The sequence below is a fragment of the Lycium barbarum genome, chromosome 8 (genome assembly GCF_019175385.1).
Source record: "Lycium barbarum isolate Lr01 chromosome 8, ASM1917538v2, whole genome shotgun sequence".
Lineage (NCBI taxonomy): Eukaryota > Viridiplantae > Streptophyta > Magnoliopsida > Solanales > Solanaceae > Lycium > Lycium barbarum.
Window position 1 is genome coordinate 5,564,202 of NC_083344.1, and position 20,394 is coordinate 5,584,595.

General features: G+C 33.2%; 1 protein-coding gene across 2 annotated transcripts; it reads left to right on the forward strand.

Moving 5' to 3' along the window:
• The first annotated feature begins 13,842 nt into the window (after positions 1-13,842).
• Positions 13,843-18,959, forward strand: LOC132605801 (omega-3 fatty acid desaturase, endoplasmic reticulum-like). 2 transcript variants are annotated; one of them, XM_060319043.1, is made up of 9 exons: positions 13,843-14,001; positions 15,323-15,611; positions 15,698-15,787; positions 16,083-16,149; positions 16,269-16,361; positions 16,456-16,641; positions 17,659-17,739; positions 17,846-17,983; positions 18,581-18,959. In XM_060319043.1, exons 2-9 carry the CDS (start codon positions 15,325-15,327, stop codon positions 18,770-18,772), a joined length of 1,134 nt encoding a protein of 377 aa, XP_060175026.1. In that variant the 5' UTR covers positions 13,843-14,001; positions 15,323-15,324; the 3' UTR covers positions 18,773-18,959. The 2 variants fall into 2 exon arrangements, with proteins under 2 accessions (XP_060175026.1, XP_060175025.1); XM_060319042.1 differs by lacking the exon at positions 13,843-14,001 and adding an exon at positions 14,699-14,823.
• The last annotated feature ends 1,435 nt before the right edge of the window (positions 18,960-20,394 follow it).

The following is a 20,394-nucleotide window of genomic DNA, read 5'->3' on the forward strand; positions in this document are numbered from 1 at the left end:
ATTTTACGAAACAGTGTTCTGTCAGTTTACGGTGGAAACATACGAACCGTAAGAATTATACGGTGGAACATACGGACCGTAAAAATTATACGGGTCGTATATTCCAGCCGTATAATTGGTCCATAATGTCCAAATCACTGGAATGATTATACGGAATGACATACGGTCCGTACAAATTGTACGGGACGTAAAAATGGACGTAGAATTGCCCGACGGATCAGATTTTAAGATGTTAATAAGAGACCCAAGCTCATTTTTTTCATTCCTATTTCTCCTCCACGACTCAAGGGTTCTCTAGAGCCATCCAAACACTTCATATGCAAGAATCCAAGTGAAACAAAAGATCCACTTCATCAATCCACAAAACTAAGTGTGAGAAACACATCAAATCCATTCAAGTCAAGAAATTCCATGGAAGGTGGAATTAGGGTTTTGTTCAAGTGAAGTATTTCAACTCAAGGCTTATTCCTACAATAACTAAGGTAAGTTTTATGATGTTTCATGATGATTAAAGTGTTGATAAGTTCTTGGGAGAATAGTAAATGGATTTGATAAAGAGAATTATATGAACTATGCTAGGGTTTTTGGATTGTTGACTTGGGATTGTTGTATTCATATGGGTGATGAAGAATGATGTTAATTACATCTAATTAAGATTGTAGAATCACCTAGAAGTAATAGAATGGGAATTGGGTGAAGCAATCACCATTAATGGAGACTGTGGAGCTTCAAGCCCATTAAGTGTTTGATAAAATGCTTAGATGACCAAAGCATGAATATTATTGCTAATATAGAATCCCTTTGACTTGTATTGATATAGATCAAAGTTGAAAGGGTTGACGAACATTGTATTACGCTCAAAGGCTGGAATTAAGGTATGTGAGGCTAACTATCTACGTTAGGGAATGTTCATGATTCTCCCTACGCCTCATTCTTCATACTTGTCAGTAATTTGACTCAAAGTAGAGTTTAGCCCTAGTCTTATGATATGTTGTAGAACTGTTATCTTCTAGGTTTGCAGTTACAGAATTCGTTCATGGTTATCAATTTGAATATCATGAACTCAGCACGTAATCTTTATAGACTTATGTATTGTTACCACATGAGTCTCAGTCTAGAAATTCAGTATGCTCAGAAACAGTCAGTGTTTTCAATTCAGTCCAGCATGTCTATTTCAGTCCAGCATTGTTCATTGTTGTTATGGTCTCAGTCCTTATTAATTAACCATAATTATACATATGTGATTTTTCCCGAGGGCATAGCACAGTCTTGTGTATACGTATACATGGCCGAGGCCATTGACTGACGCACTACTAGGTCGAGGCCATAGCGTGCATTTATTATTGGGCCGAGGCCCCACATATACAGACACAGATAATACAGATGATTCAGATACAGAGCAGGGAGTATTCATATCTCTACTTCCTTGCTATTACAGTTACAGTTATCAGTTTCAGTTTCAGTATTTTATTGCTTCAGTTGCTTTACATACCAGTACAATTCAAATGTGCTGATGTCCCTTTTTATTGCTTGGGGGCCTGCATCTCGCGATGCAGGCAACGATATACAGGTTGACGACTCAGCTATTTAGGAGTGCATGTATCAGCTACTGGTGAGCCCCAAATTCCTTCGGGGCGTTGTCAGCTATCTAGTTAATTCAGTTTATAGACAGTTATATTATTCAGTACTCTTAGAGGCTTCATAGACACAGTTCAGACAGTCAGATATTTGTTATGTTAGCCTTGTAGACAGTTATACTCAGTCGTTCAGTTGTTTTGGTTTAGCCATGTTGGCTACTTTCAGATATATTTCAGATTGTCTAAGTATTTCCGCATTATGATTTCAGTCAGACCTTTAGTATATCAGCATGTGTTTAATTGTTTCCACATTCAGTTATGTTTTGATATCACATGTTGATTCAGTCAGCCAGTTGGTTCGCTCGGTCACATGCAGTCAGGCACCGGGTGCTGTGTTACGTCCAGGCCCAGGTTCGGGGCGTGTCAAAGCATGTCTATTTATGGTATTTCAATTTGGTTCGTTTAAGTATGTGAGCAATTCTCATTTTCATTATCGTCTCTAATATTGATTAAGGTATGATATGTGCGGTTATTTAGTGATTAGCATTAGTCGACAAGTGATTAGCATGTTTATAGCTTATTCACATAATATGGATGAAGATTAGTTATAATCATCTGATTCTGTCCCTGTTTAAAAGGATTAATGCACTGTTCGGTATAGCTGTTGGTCGAGTTTGGCACTATTTCTTTTAATTAAGTTAGATAATATAGATCAATTATGAATCCATTCAAGCTTAAGTGTCCCTCTATATTGGTATCTGCTACTAGTTTCATCTATAATGATCATTAATTTAATGTTGTTTGTTTTAGCTAGGTAATACTAAATCCTAAGTTTCAACTTCAGCAGGAGGCATTCATGTGTTAGATGCAAAGTAAAAGATTAAGAAACTGTCTACTAAAGCTTGAGTTTGTGTGATCTAAAGTTACCATTAGATTAGGCATCATATATATATATATATATATATATATATATATATATATATATATATATATATATATATATATATATATATATATATATTTGAAGTTTGAGCTTCAGTTGTTTATCCTAGTGTTACAACATCAAATATTTTTTTAAAAGTTGGTCTGTTTTCCAGTTTAAACTGGTCTCTGTTTGTTTCTTTCAAGTTCCTGTGCTATTAACTAAATAGACTTTTTTTTGTGTATTATTTACTAGAAAAATGGGGAGTTTTGTTCATTTAAGTTCTGTTATCTGTTAGTTATTTAAGATATTCACTTGAGAGAACTGAGTCTAACATGATTTGTTGATCCTGTGGATAGTTGGATCTTGTAATTCCCTCATGTTGGAAGAGATGTTAGAATAACTGAATGTTGCATCCCCTTTCCTTGGAGTGCCTTTTGTATACCTTGAGATGATGTCTTAAATATGTCAACAAGTTGAATTTTGCTACTGTTCGAGCATTCTGTGTCATCATATATAGGATATTATTAAATGCTCCCTTAGTTATTTAGTAAGGATATTGGCATCACTGTTGTTTTTCCTATTTTAAATCCCCATGACTGGGCAGTGTCAAATTTTCTCATTCTGGGAGGCTATAATATGTGTGGTATCCTGATTGAATCCTTTAAAGATTTTGAGAGACTCGTTGAAAATGATAGTTGTATGTTGAAATGATCATCCCCGGTTATGTATAAGCCTGCCTTTATTCACTAATATCACTTAAGAGTATTATATGGATCAGTTGAGTATATATCTCTATGTACTACTTGTTTAAATCTGAATTTGTGACATTGTCATATTCCGTTAGATTACCTGTTGGGATTATGTGGGCTGCTGTTTGGACAATGTAAATAGTCTATCTTGCATTTTAATGTGTCATCTATTTTGACCAGTGATTCTCCTGGAATGTATATATTTCTTGAGTGTGTTTTCCCTTTTGTTGCCTTAATCTTTTACGCCTGATGTTTTGTTCTATGTGGCCATCTCGACATATATATGTTTTGATTTTGTAGTTGACATTTATTTCATTGTTCATGATAGTTGTTGTAAACATGGGCCTATTGAACTGGTCATGTACTAGAGAGGTTGCTGGTCTTATTCTGTGTATTGTTTGAATTGGTTTAAGGCCTTTTCTTTCCTCCCTGTCTCTATTTCATTTTTTATTTTTTTTGGTTTTTGGTTTTTGGATATACATAATATATACGCAACTTACTGATCTATTTTGAGTTTATATTTTGTATGCTTGACCTTATTCATTGATCGTATATTAATCTTTTTTCTTTCATTTTTATGCATGACCTTCGCATACGAGTCCGAGGGACTCGTCTTCCGCATTCAATGTTGGGCTAAAGCCCAACAAAACTCTCTTATCGAGTCAGCCCCATCAGTTTGCAAGAAATAATGTTGGGCTAAGGCCCATACGATAGCAACAGTCCACAGCAGAGGAAACAAAATATTGGGCTGTTGGCCCAGGCAAACAGCTATCAGTCCGAAAATGGGCTGAGCCCATTTAACTTATTTCCCCTTCTATTTTATTTTGAGCATTTAAGTTGTGTTGTATGACTAACACTTTTTGTTTGTTAATTTAGATAAACTTTAGCAAATTAGTGGGTTTTAATTTAATAATGGGTAGTTAATTTAAGGAAAACCAATTAATTCCATAAGGTTCATTGTTATTGATTTTCAAAAGCATGTCTTTATAACAAAAAAAAAATGTATATTCTATGTCCGTTCTTGCTCTATAATTCACCCTGCAAACAACTTTCTAGAACTCACATTGTAATGCGATATATTTTCAGATATATGTAAATATAAATTCAAGTATATTTTATGAACATATTTTCAAGAATTATGCATAATTTAGTTAAATAAAGTTAATGAAAGAGAAAGAAAACTCACTTCCTTTTACATTCTATTTATAAAAATAAGTCTAGATTTCTCTATATTGCCATATTCATATAACCTAATCCAAAATTCAAATTTGCTAAGCCCTTTCTTAAAAAAACTATCACATTGTACGCAAACTATTACATTTTATACAAATCTTATGTTAAACAACATTTGATTTAAAAGTTTAGCCATATTTATAAGTCTTCTTTAAATGACATTTTTATCTTAACAATGCTTGTAAGTTTTATTTCATGCAAATTATCACATTTCCTATAAATCTTATTAAATACTATCTTTCATTTAAGGCTTCATCAATATTTTCAAGTCTCATTTAAATTTTTTAGAATCTTCTTTTACGTACGTTATTATGTTTTCTACGAGTATTATTTTAAACAACACTATTATACTTTCGTCTAAAACCTTAACAACATTCATAAATCATATTTTCAAAAAAATGGCATTTGAAGTCTCTTTTATACAAATTATTATATTTTCTGTAAATCTTATTTTAACTAACATTATTTTCTTTTAAAACTTTAGCAATATCTTAAAATCATTTTCTAAATTTTAAGTATTATATTTACTCTCAATTAATTAACCTAAGTTTGGTCGGATAATCGTAGTTAACGGATTCTAAAGGATGTCTAACCCCTTCCCTTTAGGATAATATAGAGCCCTTACCTAGAATCATACTGGTTAAGCAGACTATTAATTGAGGTTTAGTTTTAACTTTGCCTTAGTTAACCTCTAGGTGTCCTAATCCACCGTTAAATTAATTAGGTGGCGACTCCTTAAAAAAAAAAAATAGGAATCACCAATACGTCATACTCCTAAATCCACCCGGTTAAAATGGGATATGACAAATTTTAGTCTTTAAATTTGGTCCAAAATAAGTAACCTTCTTAAAGACTGAGAGAGTATTAACTATTTTTCCAAATTTACTCTCGTCTGACATACTCTTTCTCATATCCAAAAGGAATAATTAGATCTATTTGAAGCGATGAAATTTGGTAATTTGGTGTTGTAACCATATTCATTTCAGATTTTTTCAAAAAAAATAAAGAAATATTCATTTCAGCACTTGGAAAATTAATAACCTTCTTTATAGGCTAAATCTTAGTGGGAAGTGTTGAAAATTTGAGCTCCATAAAATTTTTCATTGATGCTTTTTCTAATTCGAATTTTCATTAATTGGAGTCAAAACTTTTTCAGTTTGAGTTGAGTTTGCATCACTTTGTGTCCCAACTTCACATTTTTTTTGCTGTTGAAATTTTCAAATAGAGTATTTAATTCCAACTCTTTCATTGAAGACTTTGTTTAAGAATAGAGAAAGGATAGCCTTTGGCCGTAAAAAAAACAATGAGAAAAGTTTAAGAATAGAGAAAGGATAATTAGTGCGTCAAAAGCTAGAAAATTATTTATCCCTTACTTTCATGTGTACTTATTCATGTTTTGACTTGACACAGCCCTTAAGAAGTAGTATTCCCTCCGGATTAAAAAAAGAGTTCACTTAGTCATTTGCACACCCCTAAAATATTAACTCCTAGAAGAAAAATAGGTAATTTGACTAAACTGCCCCTCATTAAATAGGTGTTGAGATTTGATCATGTAACACTTAATAGGGACAAATCTGAAAAAACAAGGTTAATTCTTTCTTGATTTGATAAGTGGACACTCTTTTTGACTTAAAAAAAAGCTAAGTGAACACCCTTATTGATCCGGAGGGAGTAATAAATAAAATGATAGTTTTACTATATTACTCTCCTTATTATAAGTCATCTCACACACCCCAAATCCGACCCTGGACATAATAGGCATCCGATGCTATGAACAACACCGGAAGCACCTTATAAATCATTAAACATCAAGTCTTGTTTTAATAATCTCTCGTTATTTAATTAAACAAGTTATAAATAACTAAATAAAAATCGTGCTCATAATTATGAAGTAAAACCAGCGGAAGTCTAGTATAAAGAAAGAGTCGTAAACGTGGCAAAAGCCTAAGTCATATGAGACTTTCAACATCTACCAACAATCTGACAACTATCTATGGAGCTTCTAAGATAATCAAACGAGCATCTAACTTCAGGTCACAGCCCGAAAATTAAAACAATAAAGCTCTGTACGTAAAAAGGGGTGTCCCACGGACAAGGGTGTGGGCTCACCAATAAGTCTGGAAAGCAGTAAGTTCTTCTACTCAATACGAGTACCACAAACCTGCTCTTTTTCGTTACCTAACATACCATAAAAAACAACAATGGTATACATGAGTACGGGTACTCAGTGAGTGTCTCCGGGACAATAATTAATAGCAAAATATATGAGTAATAAGTATAATCGAAATAGTTCAGAACACATGATAACATCTCATGAATATCTAGTATAAGCTAATGATAAAGAAGTAATCACTTTGAATGAGTAAGTCATTCTCGTTACCTTATGTTCCTCCAAAACAGTTCGAAATCTAGAAATAAAACAGTTAATCAAACTCAAAGAATCCATTAAGAGAGAAGTAAATCACTTTCAATCCATTATGTCATTTATCAAGATTACGTCTGCCATTTGTGAACTTAAGATCATCATCAAATCACTCACGATCATGCCAATACATGCCACATTAATAGCACGAAGGGACGACCACTTTAGGTTCCCTAAAATAGCATAGAAGCACCACATCGGGATTGATTACCTTCGATGGCTATCCTTGCTCCCAAATATCTAGGAAAAAATAAATTAGGGTTATAAACCCTCGCTGACCACTCTTCCTCCCGAATGGCTAGGCAAAGACCACACTGAGGCTATTGACCCTCGATGGCCACTCTTCCTCCCCAATGGTTAGGCAAACCCCACTAGGATCCACAGTGACTACCCTTCCTCCCAAGTATCTAGGCCAAATACGGCAATATAAACCATGGAATATCAACCCAAATCACAATTCATGGCATGGAGGTCGAATCTCAAATCACAACATGATGGTCAATGTTATATCCCGTAATTTTGCACATTTGGATAAATCGAAATAATTGTGACTAGTAAGAGATAAGGCAATATTTTGATCTTATTACATATATAAGTTGTTCATGAAAAAAATATTGATGCGGAAATATTGAGGAAGGCTAAGGGCAAAATTGAAATTTTGAAAATTAGTTTCATGAATTACAAAATATTAACCATAAGTAAGTGGGCTTGGAAAAAAAAAAAAGGGCCCAAGATGTGGCCGGCCATAGGGCAATGGCCCAAGGCCCATGTGAAAAATTAAATCCATGAAATAAATAGAGAGGGCCATGTCATTTTATCATTCCATCTTCAAGAACCTTCAAGAAAAGAATTGAGAGCACAAAAAAAAAAAAAAAAAAAGGAAAAAAAAATTGGAAGCCTTTCATCTTTGGTCCAAAAAATTTGTTTCTTCTTGAATCCCTACTAATTCCAAGACCCTCTTTAATGTGGCATAATCATTGAAGTAAGAAAACTACTTTTGTGGCAAGTCCAAAAATTCTAGTCAAGTGGAAAAAGGTAAGAATTTCCATTCTTTTACATGCTATGAAAGGTTTATGTATGTTGTAGTAAGTAGAATTGAATGAAAATCTTGGAAATGTTATGTGTTGTGTGTGGGCCGTGTGGGTGTGTTGTGTGTGTGTGGCCGTGTGGTGTTAATTGGTGGAGGAAGGATGAATTAATTTTATTTAGCATGTTAGTTGTGTTGTTGTGGCCTTTATGATGTAAATGAAGGTTTAATGGTTCAAGTCGGCATTGAAATTTGTTGTGGGTTGTTGTAGGAACTTAATGCGATTTTAATATGGTTTTATGTAATTGTGAAAGTGAAGTTGCTAAAGTGTGAATGGTTGTTGTTGTTTATGAATTTGGAAGAAGAAAATGCGACGTTGTAGTCTTGTTGCATTTGTAGAGATTTCGGGTGGAGTATGGTGTTGGTGGAATTGTTTGAATATTGTATAGATTGTTTGAAATGTTCTTGAATTGTGTTTGAATGATCTCGGATTAGTAATGAATATGTGAGCATTGATATTGACTTGAATGTACGTAGTTGAATTGAATGTGATAAGCTACGTAGAGAAGAAGGTTACCAATGTTAGAAATGTGTTTTAAATTGATTGTTGATGTTATTAGTATGGTTGTTGGTATTGTTGGTGTGGTTGTTGATAAATTTGGCCGAGTTAAATTCTCGGGGATGTTGAATTTACAGGGGAGATGCTGCCGAAATTTCTGTAGACAAGTACTAGTTAGAATTGAATTTCTAAGTACTTGTAGCTAATGTTTGGTAATTGATAACGTTATTGTAGATATTGGGGAGCCCGAGACTTGAGTCGAGATTTGTTTAGCGAGCGATCGAGGTATGTAAAGCCTACCTTTCCTTCTTTTGGCATGACCTTTATGAAAGGAACAAATCACGTATATGTATGCATCTAAAGAAAATCCTATTCTTAGAGCCACTAGGATGACTAATATCTTTGACTTTCATAAGCTATTCCATATGGCTTGATACGTATTTATGATGTTCGAAGATTCTAGTTGTTATGTTTCCGAATGTTGATCGAAAGAAAATCGAGATGACTAAAGTCTTTGATGAATATTTTGATACGTAAATATGGTCCTAAAGTCTCCATTTGATTCGATCCATAATGTTATTCGAAAGTTACCTAATATGAATGATACTTGAATTTCCAAATATGACTTATGAAATGTTTTTAAAAGGTTCTGTACTTCAAAAGCTCGTAACTTTCATATACTAATTCCGATTGACTCGATACTTGTTTCGGAGCTTTCTGATATCGGTATATATATTTATTCATCGAGTCTTGGAATCTATTTACTTATATGCATATGGCTTTCTCACTACTCCGCTCGTGCATACTACTACTGCATCGTTCGTCGGGTCCCGGACCGGTTTTGTCTTCGTGCGCACTATGTTATATTCGGCAGTATGATGTGTTACGGTTCCCGAGACCCTCGCCATAGGGCCGGATACCGCTTATATACGGAGTTATGATGTGTTATGGCATGCGATGTGTTCTGATGTTGTGATATGTTATGATGATACGATATGTTCGGGGATTGTACGGAGATTTGAAACCTTCTGGAGTATGATGTGCTGTGGCGCCAGCGTCGGAGTGGCGACCACGTTCCTGAGCCCTATGCATGATTTTATTTGCATGATTTATGTTTCCAGAAAAGGTTTTGATATACTACCTCTGTATCCATTTTCCATACTCCTTATTTCAGTTATGATTTGGATTACTGTATTTCATGCTTTACATACTCAGTACATATTTCGTACTGACCCCCTTTTCTTCGGGGGGCTGCGTTTCATGCCCTCAGGTGCAGACGTTCGTTCTGGTGACCCTCCAGTGTAGGATACATATTCTGCTACTTCGGAGTGCTCCCTTTGATCCGGAGCCCATATTTTTGGTACATATCTTCCGTTGTACATATTTCTGTATGTATATATATATATATGACTATTTGGGGTACGGCGGGGCCTTGTCCCGTCATATGTTTCTGTTATAGTTTGTAGAGGCCTGTAGACATATATGTGGGTCATGGGTCGTGTTTGTTCGGTTATGTCTGTGACTTGTGCCTTAAGCGGTCCCGTTTGCTATTATGGCCGAAACGGCCCATATGCTTGTATATGTACGTATATTCGGGCGATGTGTATTCCGCCAGCCTGCCGGCTTTTGTATGATATTTCTGTTACAGGTGACCGCTTAAGATGACGTCTGTTCTCAGTATCTGTATAAATTAACATATGCTAAATGTGGACAAGTTATTAAAATGTCGATCTGGTCAGTAAGTCTGTATGGGTGTCCATTTAGGCACTAGTCACGGCCCACGGGGTTGGGTCGTGACAAAAGTCAAATTGTTCATTAAGAATTATGTTCATCATCCCATTACTAGGGGTATACCAATAGCATTAGCTGATTTAGAAATCAAGTTCAAATCATTATGCAATTTCAATTCAATGAAACTCGTTCATAGGGCAAACCACCTGAAATATCCAAGCTTTCTGAAATCAAGTTTAAGCATCTCTTATGGAGTAATCAATGTTCAAAGATTAAAGTTTTATATTTCAATTCCAATCATCCTTCAATAAGGAAAAAAACATGTATACATATATATAATATAATACACACAAAGGTTTAATGCGGGCTTGTCCCTCACGCACACAAACCTTGCCAAAGAATAACTTTAAATGTTTTAAAAAAGTATGCTCGAAAAAGAGATATACGTTCAAAAAAGGCTTTCAAAATAGACATACTTCAAAAGAAGGTTTTTAAAAAAGACATACTTCAAAAGAAGGTTTTCAAAAAAGACATACCTCAAATCTTGCTAAAAGGGTACCAATGGAATTTCCAAGGTTCAACAATCACTCTACAATAGATTTAGACGATAAAGATTAGAACTTTAATCGCTTCTATGAGTTTTTCTTCAATTTCAGAAACTAGGGCTTTTCTAAGTTTTAAATCTTGTCCTTGAATCCCCCATGGATTCTTAATGCTTCCAATACACTACATTAGTCCAAAAATCCTCTATATAATTTCAGTAAGTATCAAAGAACTTACCTTTAAGGAGTTTTTCAAAGTCTCCTTCAATTTCTCTTTCTTCGATTTTCAAGAATCTATGGTTTTGAAGGATGAACTAGCATTAATTTGATGTTATATTGATGTTGTAATAATGGGAATTGATCAAGAACTTACTTCTATGTTTTCGGGAAGCCTTAGGGTTGCTTTCTCTAAAAATGCTGGCCAAAACGAAGTGGGGAAAGGTTTTACGAAGTTAGGCTTTTATAAAATTCGGAAAAAATCGCTTCATGCATAAAATGGCATGGCGCGGCGCGTGGGGCGCAGCAGGCCGCATCTCGCACGTTGTATTTTTCGACGGTGTCATTTCGAGTTTTTCTGGAATTGTGGCCTGGCGCTATGCCATTCTAGCAGCGTTCGGTAAAATGGCATAACTCCTAGCACTAGCGCTGGGCATAAATACTGAAAATTAAAAAATCGGACCGAACCGAACCGAACTTCAAGAAATCGAACCGAACTAGTTTAGTTCGGTGTTTGGTGTCCACCTTCAAAGAACCGAAACCGAAATAGCCGAACCAAAATTTGATAAAACCGAACCGAAGAGCCGAACGCGCACCGAAATTTAATACATTACCTAAAAAAATTAAAATAGTCTAGGCTCATTAAGTTTAAGCCCCAAAAAACCCAATTGTAACAAGCCATCTTTTGCTTTTGTATCCCTAATTTTCTACTTCAGTTGAGAAAATCAAATATCCTTAACAAAGGAAGGTGGCTAGGACGTGTTTTTAGGATTAATGTATGTCATTTATGTGTTTTCTTAGTTATTCTTACTGTATGTATATAACACCTAGTAATTCTATATACCTAGTAATTCTATATCATGGTTATAGTTTTCTATTCTTGTGATCCTGTTTGTTTGATTTTGAGTTCAATTTATCAGTTTTATGTTTTATTGCTTTTGAGAATATGAATTAGTGTAAATGGAATCACTTCTAATATCATATCAAAAAAACCGAATTGAAAAAATGGAAACCGAACCGAACCGAATTCAAGAAATCGAAACCAAAAGAACCGAACTGAACTAGTTGGGTTCGGTGTTCGGTGTCCACCTTCAAAAAACCGAAACCGAAATAGCCAAACCGAAGTTTGATAAAACCGAACGCCCACCCCTACCTAGCACAGAGCTCCGTTTTGGCTCCATAATATATCGTTGGAAAGGTATTTAAAAGACCTACAACTTTCATTAAAGGAAGTTTTTCCAAGTTCTCAATGTATTTTCGCGTAATTGGCCTAGAAGTCAGACCTACCGAAACATAGACGAGTTTAAGAACTCTTATGAACTTCAGTACTTGGTTTGACTTCAAAACGACTATCTTGCACCCAAATTCACCCCGAAGGGATTCATATAGCTAAATTTCCATATTAACACCAATTAAACACATTCACACTAAATTCAGATTCACAGAGTGTTACATATTTTCACCCAAACTCCTCTCGATAGGACTTCATATGTCTAAAATGTCATAGTAACACTCATTTAACACATTCACACCTAACTCGGATTTACAGAGTGTTACATCTCACCTGTTGGGAAATGAATTGGAAATAATTAGTTCTTAGTAATATGGGTAAAATAGGAATAAAGTTCTTGGTTTTTCAAATTGGACAAGTAAAAGTGGATATTTATTTTTAGTATAATTGACAAGTAAAAGTGGACAGAGCCGAAAAGAATACTCCCTCCATCCCATATTACTTGTCCAATCACTAAAAATATATGTCCCAAATTACTTGTCAATTTACAAAATCAAGATAAAATTAATAGTCTTTCTCATCTTACCATTAATATTAAGTATTTTGGAAAACAATCAATATTGATTAGAATGCAATTTATTAGAGAAAGATAAGGGTAAGACAATAAAAGTACACATTTTTTAATGATTTCTTAAGGGGCGTGTAAAGAAGTAATCCGTTAGTTATTCGTTTTACTCCCTCCGATCCCTTTAAAGTGACTTTCTAGCCTTGTTAATTTGATTGAAAATAAGTGATTTAAAAAAAAAAAAAATCAGGAAGGTAGTAATATTCTTTCACAAAGTTACCTTATCTAATAAATGATGGAACAAATTTACAAAAGGTTTTGAGGAGAGATAAAGGATATTTTAGTAAAATAGCCCACTAAATTAATCCTATTGAACAACTTTTTAATGGGTGTGTCAATTCACTTAAAATGGACCAGGAGTACCATTTCCCCCCTAAAATCTACTAGGTTGGACCAGGAGTACCATTTCCCCCCTAAAATCTACTAGGTTACTATTTAATGCTTATTATTGAGATTTTTTGTAATTACCTTATAAATTAGTATGATTTATTAACATGTCAATTATCATTTTTTCCAAGTTACCATTTAATGTTTATTATTGAGTTATACCTACAATTATATATATATATATATATATATATATATATATATATATATATATATATATATATATATTGTGTGTGCACGCGCGCGTGTTCAAGTAGAGTTCACCTTGGTCATCACAACATTATCTAGTCAAACGATTTGATTTACGATCCATTCTACCACTAATTTCATGGTGCGCTTTATTCAGATTTAGTTGAGCTTTAATGCGAGTACTTAACATCGAGTAAAAAATAAAAAAATAAAAAAAATAAAAAGATCTAACATTCAATTCCCAAAAGAACTTTATTTTTGCTGATTTTTCTCTCCCCTTGTAAAATCAGATAAATAGACGCCTCGGAGATAGAGTGTGTAAGCAAATTAATGGTATTCTAGGCTGGAAATAGGCACAAATTTTATTTCCTTCAAAAAAGAATTTATTCTTTTAGGGAACTACGAGGTACTAAGTTTTTAAACTTTCAATGAATTAACTGTTCATTAATATCACCCACCTATCACGTCTCTTCCAATTCCACAGGCTTCTCTTTTCTTTATAATATAAATAAGTCTCCCTGCAACTATCTTTCAACAGAAACTGAGCCAAGTTGAAGTGAAGGCAAATATAAAAAGAGTTGTATAAAGGTAATATATACCGTCTTCAAATTCACTTTTCAAGATATTGTTTGCGCTTTTTTGTTCTTAAGCATTAGGTATCTGAAACTCACTGAGTAGACATTTTGTTTTATGCATTTTGTTGTGTGGTACAAAATCTTGGTCTGAAAGTGAAGAGCCAGTTTATTTTTATTGTTGCCCTGAAATTGTAAAGGCCATTCATTTTAACTTCTCTGTTTGAACAACATTTCATCTCATCTGTTTATTTTTACATGTTAATATTAACTTCAAGAAATCGTTTCCGCTATATATTTTCATCTTTCTAGTTGGTCATTTGGTATTTGAACTTACGCTCCTTTTTTTTTTTTAATATTTAATCTGGTTAATGTACAGAATGTTAGGAGGTTTACATAATAGCCGATAAATGTATATTTTTAGCATATAATATATAATATATAATATACATATTTGGTACATAGTTAGTATGTATTCTTTTATGTATTTTGATTTGTGGTTATAATTATTTTGGCCGAGCAATTAAATGTGTCAAAAGCACTTAATATTTCCTATAATTGACCATTCCTTGCATGTTTAACTTTAGCTTTGTGTTTTTCCTTAAGATGTTATATAAAGTGAACACTGCATGTGTCGGCCACTGAGATATGTTTATACTTAGAATCAGTTTTTTGAACTATATGTGGTACTCCTATCTGTTCTCATAACAACCTTTCATTTCACTCTACTTTTTTTTTATTGCTGAGATGCTGGATAAGTTAGATTATATTCTTCGTAAAATATCTCAAAAGAATTTGCTTTATTCTTTCCATACTTCTTTGACGAATCTAAGAATCCGTGAGTTCTTCTCTTTATATATGTGCTAATTTTTATATCTCTCACGCATACATATTACCTCTTTAGGGAGCGAACTCAACATTTAAAGTTAGCGTATTTTGTTATTTATATGTGTCAAGCTGTCAGACGCACACATATAGAGTATAGAATTGACATGGGTATTTTAGTAAATTAAAACGTATATATATTGCTGACCCTATTACTACCAAGTAGTAGGTTAGCAAAACACATATAAAAAGTCTGTTAGATGTCAAACATGCCATGTCTAGGGCGGATGTTGGATTGATATTTCGGGTTTCAAAGATCAGTACCTTTGGCCCAAACTTTATATTTGTCTTTTAAAGCTCATTTAATGTGTATAAATTATTACTAATATAGAACTTAGTAACTAAAAAGGGCTGGAATTCTGAGCCAATAAACTTCGAATTTTGGATTTGCTTTTGTTCCTCCTCACTATATATTCTGAAATGAAGCATTGTTCTATTTTCATTCTAAACAGGAATGGGGTCTCTTGGAGTGAATTTTGGTTCTCCCAAAGAAGAAATGGAATTGGAATTTGACCCAAGTGCACTTCCTCCCTTTAAGTTGTCTGAAATTAGAGCTGCAATTCCTAAGCATTGTTGGGTTAAAAATCCATGGAAATCCTTAAGTTATGTTCTCAGAGATATTGTTATAGTTTTTGCATTGGTGGCCCTGGCAGTTTTCTTGGATAGTTGGAAATTTTGGCCAGTCTATTGGGTTCTACAGGGTACTATGTTTTGGGCTATCTTTGTTCTTGGACATGATTGGTAAGTTTACATGTTTTTAATTTTTTTTTTCTTACTTTTTAGTTGATGTTTCATTGGTTTATGTTAATTGACATTTTGTTTTGCAGTGGTCATGGAAGCTTTTCAGACAGTGCATTTTTAAATAGTGTGGTTGGACACATTCTTCACTCTTCCATCCTTGTACCCTATCATGGATGGTTGGTTCTCTTCATCTCATCTCTCAAAATTTTAATATCAACATTGGCTTTTGTTCACCTTTTTTTTTTAAAAAAATAACCTATAAAAAACATGCAGCCTAATACACTAGGCTCCTGCTATATGTCCAGGGCCACGAAAGGATTAGGCCACTTTTTCTAGCAGTTATTTTCATGACCTGAATTGATGACCTCTAGGACATTCGGGGGCAACTATGAATGAAAATTATTTTTAGCAATATTAGTCTTATGCAAAATACTTCAAGTCAATTTTAATATTCCCCAAAAAATATTGCAGGAGAATCAGCCATAAAACTCACCATCAGAACCATGGAAATGTTGAAGCTGATGAATCTTGGGTGCCGGTATGAAGTTTCCATTTTCTAATTATATTTCAATTTTTATGTAATAATTGTTTTGTAATTTATGTATCTTTGCTACTACTTTAATACACTTGAAATGTAATTCTTTTTTGTTCTTGCAGATGTCAGAAAAGTTATACAAGGAACTTGATTTTGTTACCAAATTTTTCAGATTCAAGATCCCTTTTCCCCTGTTAGCTTACCCTGCATACTTGGTAAAATGTTTTTCATGATTTTCCATATGTAATTTTAATTTAGAAATTATTGTTCACTGAATTTGCGTTTATATAAATATATTTGGTGATGCAGATAAGTAGAAGTCCAGGGAAAAAGGGTTCTCATTTTAATCCATACAGTGATTTGTTTCAACCTAATGAAAGAAAATTTGTTGTAATATCAACGTTGTGCTGGACTCTCATGGTTGCTCTCCTCTACTATCTTGGCACGGTCGTCGGCTCTCTCCAACTGCTTAAGCTTTACGGGATTCCCTACATGGTTAGTCATACAAATTTTTATAATATTTCGAAACATGGAAGTGATTTATTTTTTTATTACAGTTAACGTTTTGTGGGGTTCTTTACATATTTAGTCATTTTCATAAAAGTATCTAATATTTCCTAAGATGCATGAAGCAATTTAATATAATGTGTTGTGGGGTTCTCTATGATTTTAGTCATTTTCATAAAAGTGTCTAATATTTCCTAAAATGCATGAAGCATCTTGTTTTATGTTGATACTTGATATGTCGGTCATGAGATCTCGATCATAAATGAATTGTTTGACCTGAAATGAGTTTGATTTTCTTGTTGGAAAAATTAGACTGGCTCTTTATTAGCTGTAAAAAGTTGCCTCAACACGCGAAAGTGACATTACCTTTGCCACTGAATTAGCGGTTTGTGGAATTGTGGGGCACTCGCTTGTGTGGTTGTATTTATTTGCAACACAATATAAAATTGACTTTAAATTTGATTTGAGATACAACAATAATGAACTTTTCATAAATACCAAAGAAGGAAATAGACGGAAAAAAAAACTTTAACTTTATAGAAGTATTTCAAAATTTATGACATTCATGAGATTTCCCTAATTATGGCCCACTATGCCTGACCTTTCCATACCAAAAAAAAAAATCCAATCTAATTTCACACGTGGCGTCTGAAGAGAGTAGTGTGTACAGAAATCTTACTCCTTCCGAAAAATATAGAGGCCTAACTTTTCCATAGAAGTATTTAAATGAGTTGTTTGTCTTGAAATGGGTTTTGTCGGGGGTGAAAGAATCTGACGTGTAGTTCTTTATATTTGAAACACAACATAATAATAAGTTTTTAAGTTTCGTGTACTCATAGAATATTTGAGGTACAATAATAGTATACTCTTCATGTATACCAACTACCAAGAACAGGAAAATGACGAATAATTTTATTAATTATAGAAGTATTAAAATTAAATGAAACATATGAGACGTCCTTATATTATGACCCACTAGGACTGACCTTCTCCTTTTGTTCACAGATTTTTGTAATGTGGTTGGATTTTGTGACATATTTGCACCACCATGGCCACGAACAGAAATTGCCTTGGTATCGTGGCAAGGTATATGTATTATACATTTATAATTTTTTCAAGTTTCCATATCCAAATTATATATTTTTTTATTTGATATTTCTAATAATTAGTGGGTTTTTTCCTTGGAAAATAGGAATGGAGTTATTTACGAGGAGGATTAACTACAATTGATAGAGATTATGGTATTTTCAATAACATTCACCATGATATTGGGACCCATGTCATTCACCATTTATTTCCTCAGATACCACATTATCACCTAATAGAAGCGGTAATTTCCTTTATTTCTCACATTTATTTATTATTAATTGTTAATACTGAAGTTCAATTTTTGAATGTACTCGATATTTGCAGTATTTATGATGAAATATTAAAAAATTATTGATACAACTTGAAATTGTTAATCCCGTTTGTCTCTAACTATATTACACCCTTCCTCCGAAATTATGTGGCATTATTTGAGCGTACATAAACAACTTAAGGTAAATTGGCAAGTTAAATTAATTATCACTATGGAGAAATGTGATTATTTTTGTGATAAACTAAAAAAGAAAGAAACATGACAAAAGTTCCTTTAAAAACAAAAAGTGTAACGTGACAGATGGAGTAATATTTTTTAAATAAAGAGTTTCATTATTTCCAAATATTTTGTTTGCTATTTTGTTTGCACCGATGAAATTTTGAGAGATATTACCGTATTTACTTTTCTCTTAATGAGGTTATGTTTAAGTATTATTTCCCCTTCCTAATGCTCCTTTTCTGCTTTAACTTCATATAATATTTAATCTTTTTTCATCGTATTTAGATATTGTCTAAAAGCATAATAATTTTATTCTTACTTAGTGGTATTTTTGGATTTTTGTTCCAGACAAAAGTTGCAAAGCCAGTACTTGGGAAATATTACAGGGAGCCAAAAAAATCAGGGCCAGTTCCATTTCATTTGATTGGAAATTTAGTAAGAAGCATGAAGCATGATCATTATGTTAGTGACAATGGAGAAATTGTGTACTACCAGACTGATCCCAAACTCTCCAATTTTAATGGCAAAAAGGATGAGTGACTGTTCACCAGCCTCACTATAAAGAAATATATTTATTATTTCTCATATTAGTTTCAACAAATGTTTCCGTTGTTTAGTAACTTTAATGGTTGCAATAGTTGCAAACAATTAAATAAAATATTGAGAGGGGTTTTGGCCGTTAATTGTACTATTTATCCTCTTATTAATATAGCTTTCCCTTGTCTAATTTTTTCCTTTTGTTTTGCATTATTATGATATTTTTCCTCTCAATTTTTGTTTCTTGGTTCGGTATGTTATTGATAATACAAAAAAGGGTCAGATTTATCCTTGTACTCTCACCGATAAGTTATTTTTGTCGTTTGTTATATTTTTTTTGATATATTTTCCCTTTTCATCAAACTTTAAGACCATCTTATCCTTATCACCCCTCATTATTTGAAATGCAATGTCCCCATCAAACTTTAGTTCCTGGGTTTCATGTTCTGGTTTGATGAGTTTTTGATAATTTCGAACATTTATCTGTATGGTTTCAACTGTAATGATTCAGGTTGCGTATTAGGTGAAAAAACAATGTGTCACGTAGGCGTCACGTAGGAAAATTTAGGTGGAGACTTTGAATTTTAACTGATGAAGAGTAATATGACCCTAAAGTTTGATGGCAAGGGTAAATATATCAAATTAAAAAGTATAATGAATGACAAATATAGCTTATTTCTGAGAGTATAAAGGCAAATGTAACCCTTTTCCGTTGATAATATAGACACTACATTAATTGACCTACTTTATATTTAATTCTTGAATACCAATACATAATTATAAAAATTTTGATCTGTTGTAGGATCTATGAAGTTCCGACCAACTCTAATTGAATGATGAAGAATATCCAATATTTAAATTGAAGTTAAAGCGGACACGATTAGTAGATATCTGTGAAGTGATACCTGTTCTGGGTTTAAAAAAAAAAAAAAAAAAGATGTAAATTGATCCCTGGTTGTTCTAAACTTTCAGTTTTTTGTTTTGTTTTTAACACGAAGAAATTAAATAGTAGCCTTTGCAATTGCCGGAAAGGCTAGAGCTGGTAATTAAATAAAATATGTGGCTGTTTCAATTTTTTCCAAAAAGGTGCTCTATCGATTAACTAAAAGTAATTAGTAACAAGGTGATGAACTCTTATTATCTGATGACAAATTTGAAATCTTAATATGTAGTACTACTATTTATCATATTAATAAATGCTTTTGTGACTTGTGAGACACAAAACAACTCGTTGGCTCCGCGTATCGAAAGCCGGTAACCTTCGTCATCATCAACATTTGGTACTCTCTCGAGAGCTTCAATAGTTCACTGGAAGCCTTTGGTGTAATAAATCATAAGCCCTTCATAAAGAAAAACATAATAAGAAAAACATAAATGAATTAATTAATAAAGAAAGAAGTTGGTTAAGAACTATTGACTGTACACTATAACAGTTACCGTCACTCAATGGAGATGTTCGCCTCTATTTGAAATGAAGATGGATGAACAGACACTTAAGTCTACAACTGATGAAATTCAAGGAAAAATTGAAAGTGTGACTTAAGAAAAAGTACCCTTGAAAAGTCATACAATTCATAATCCTGGACAATCAAGTAGGGTGCTTATAGGTCGGTTCGGTTCAATTT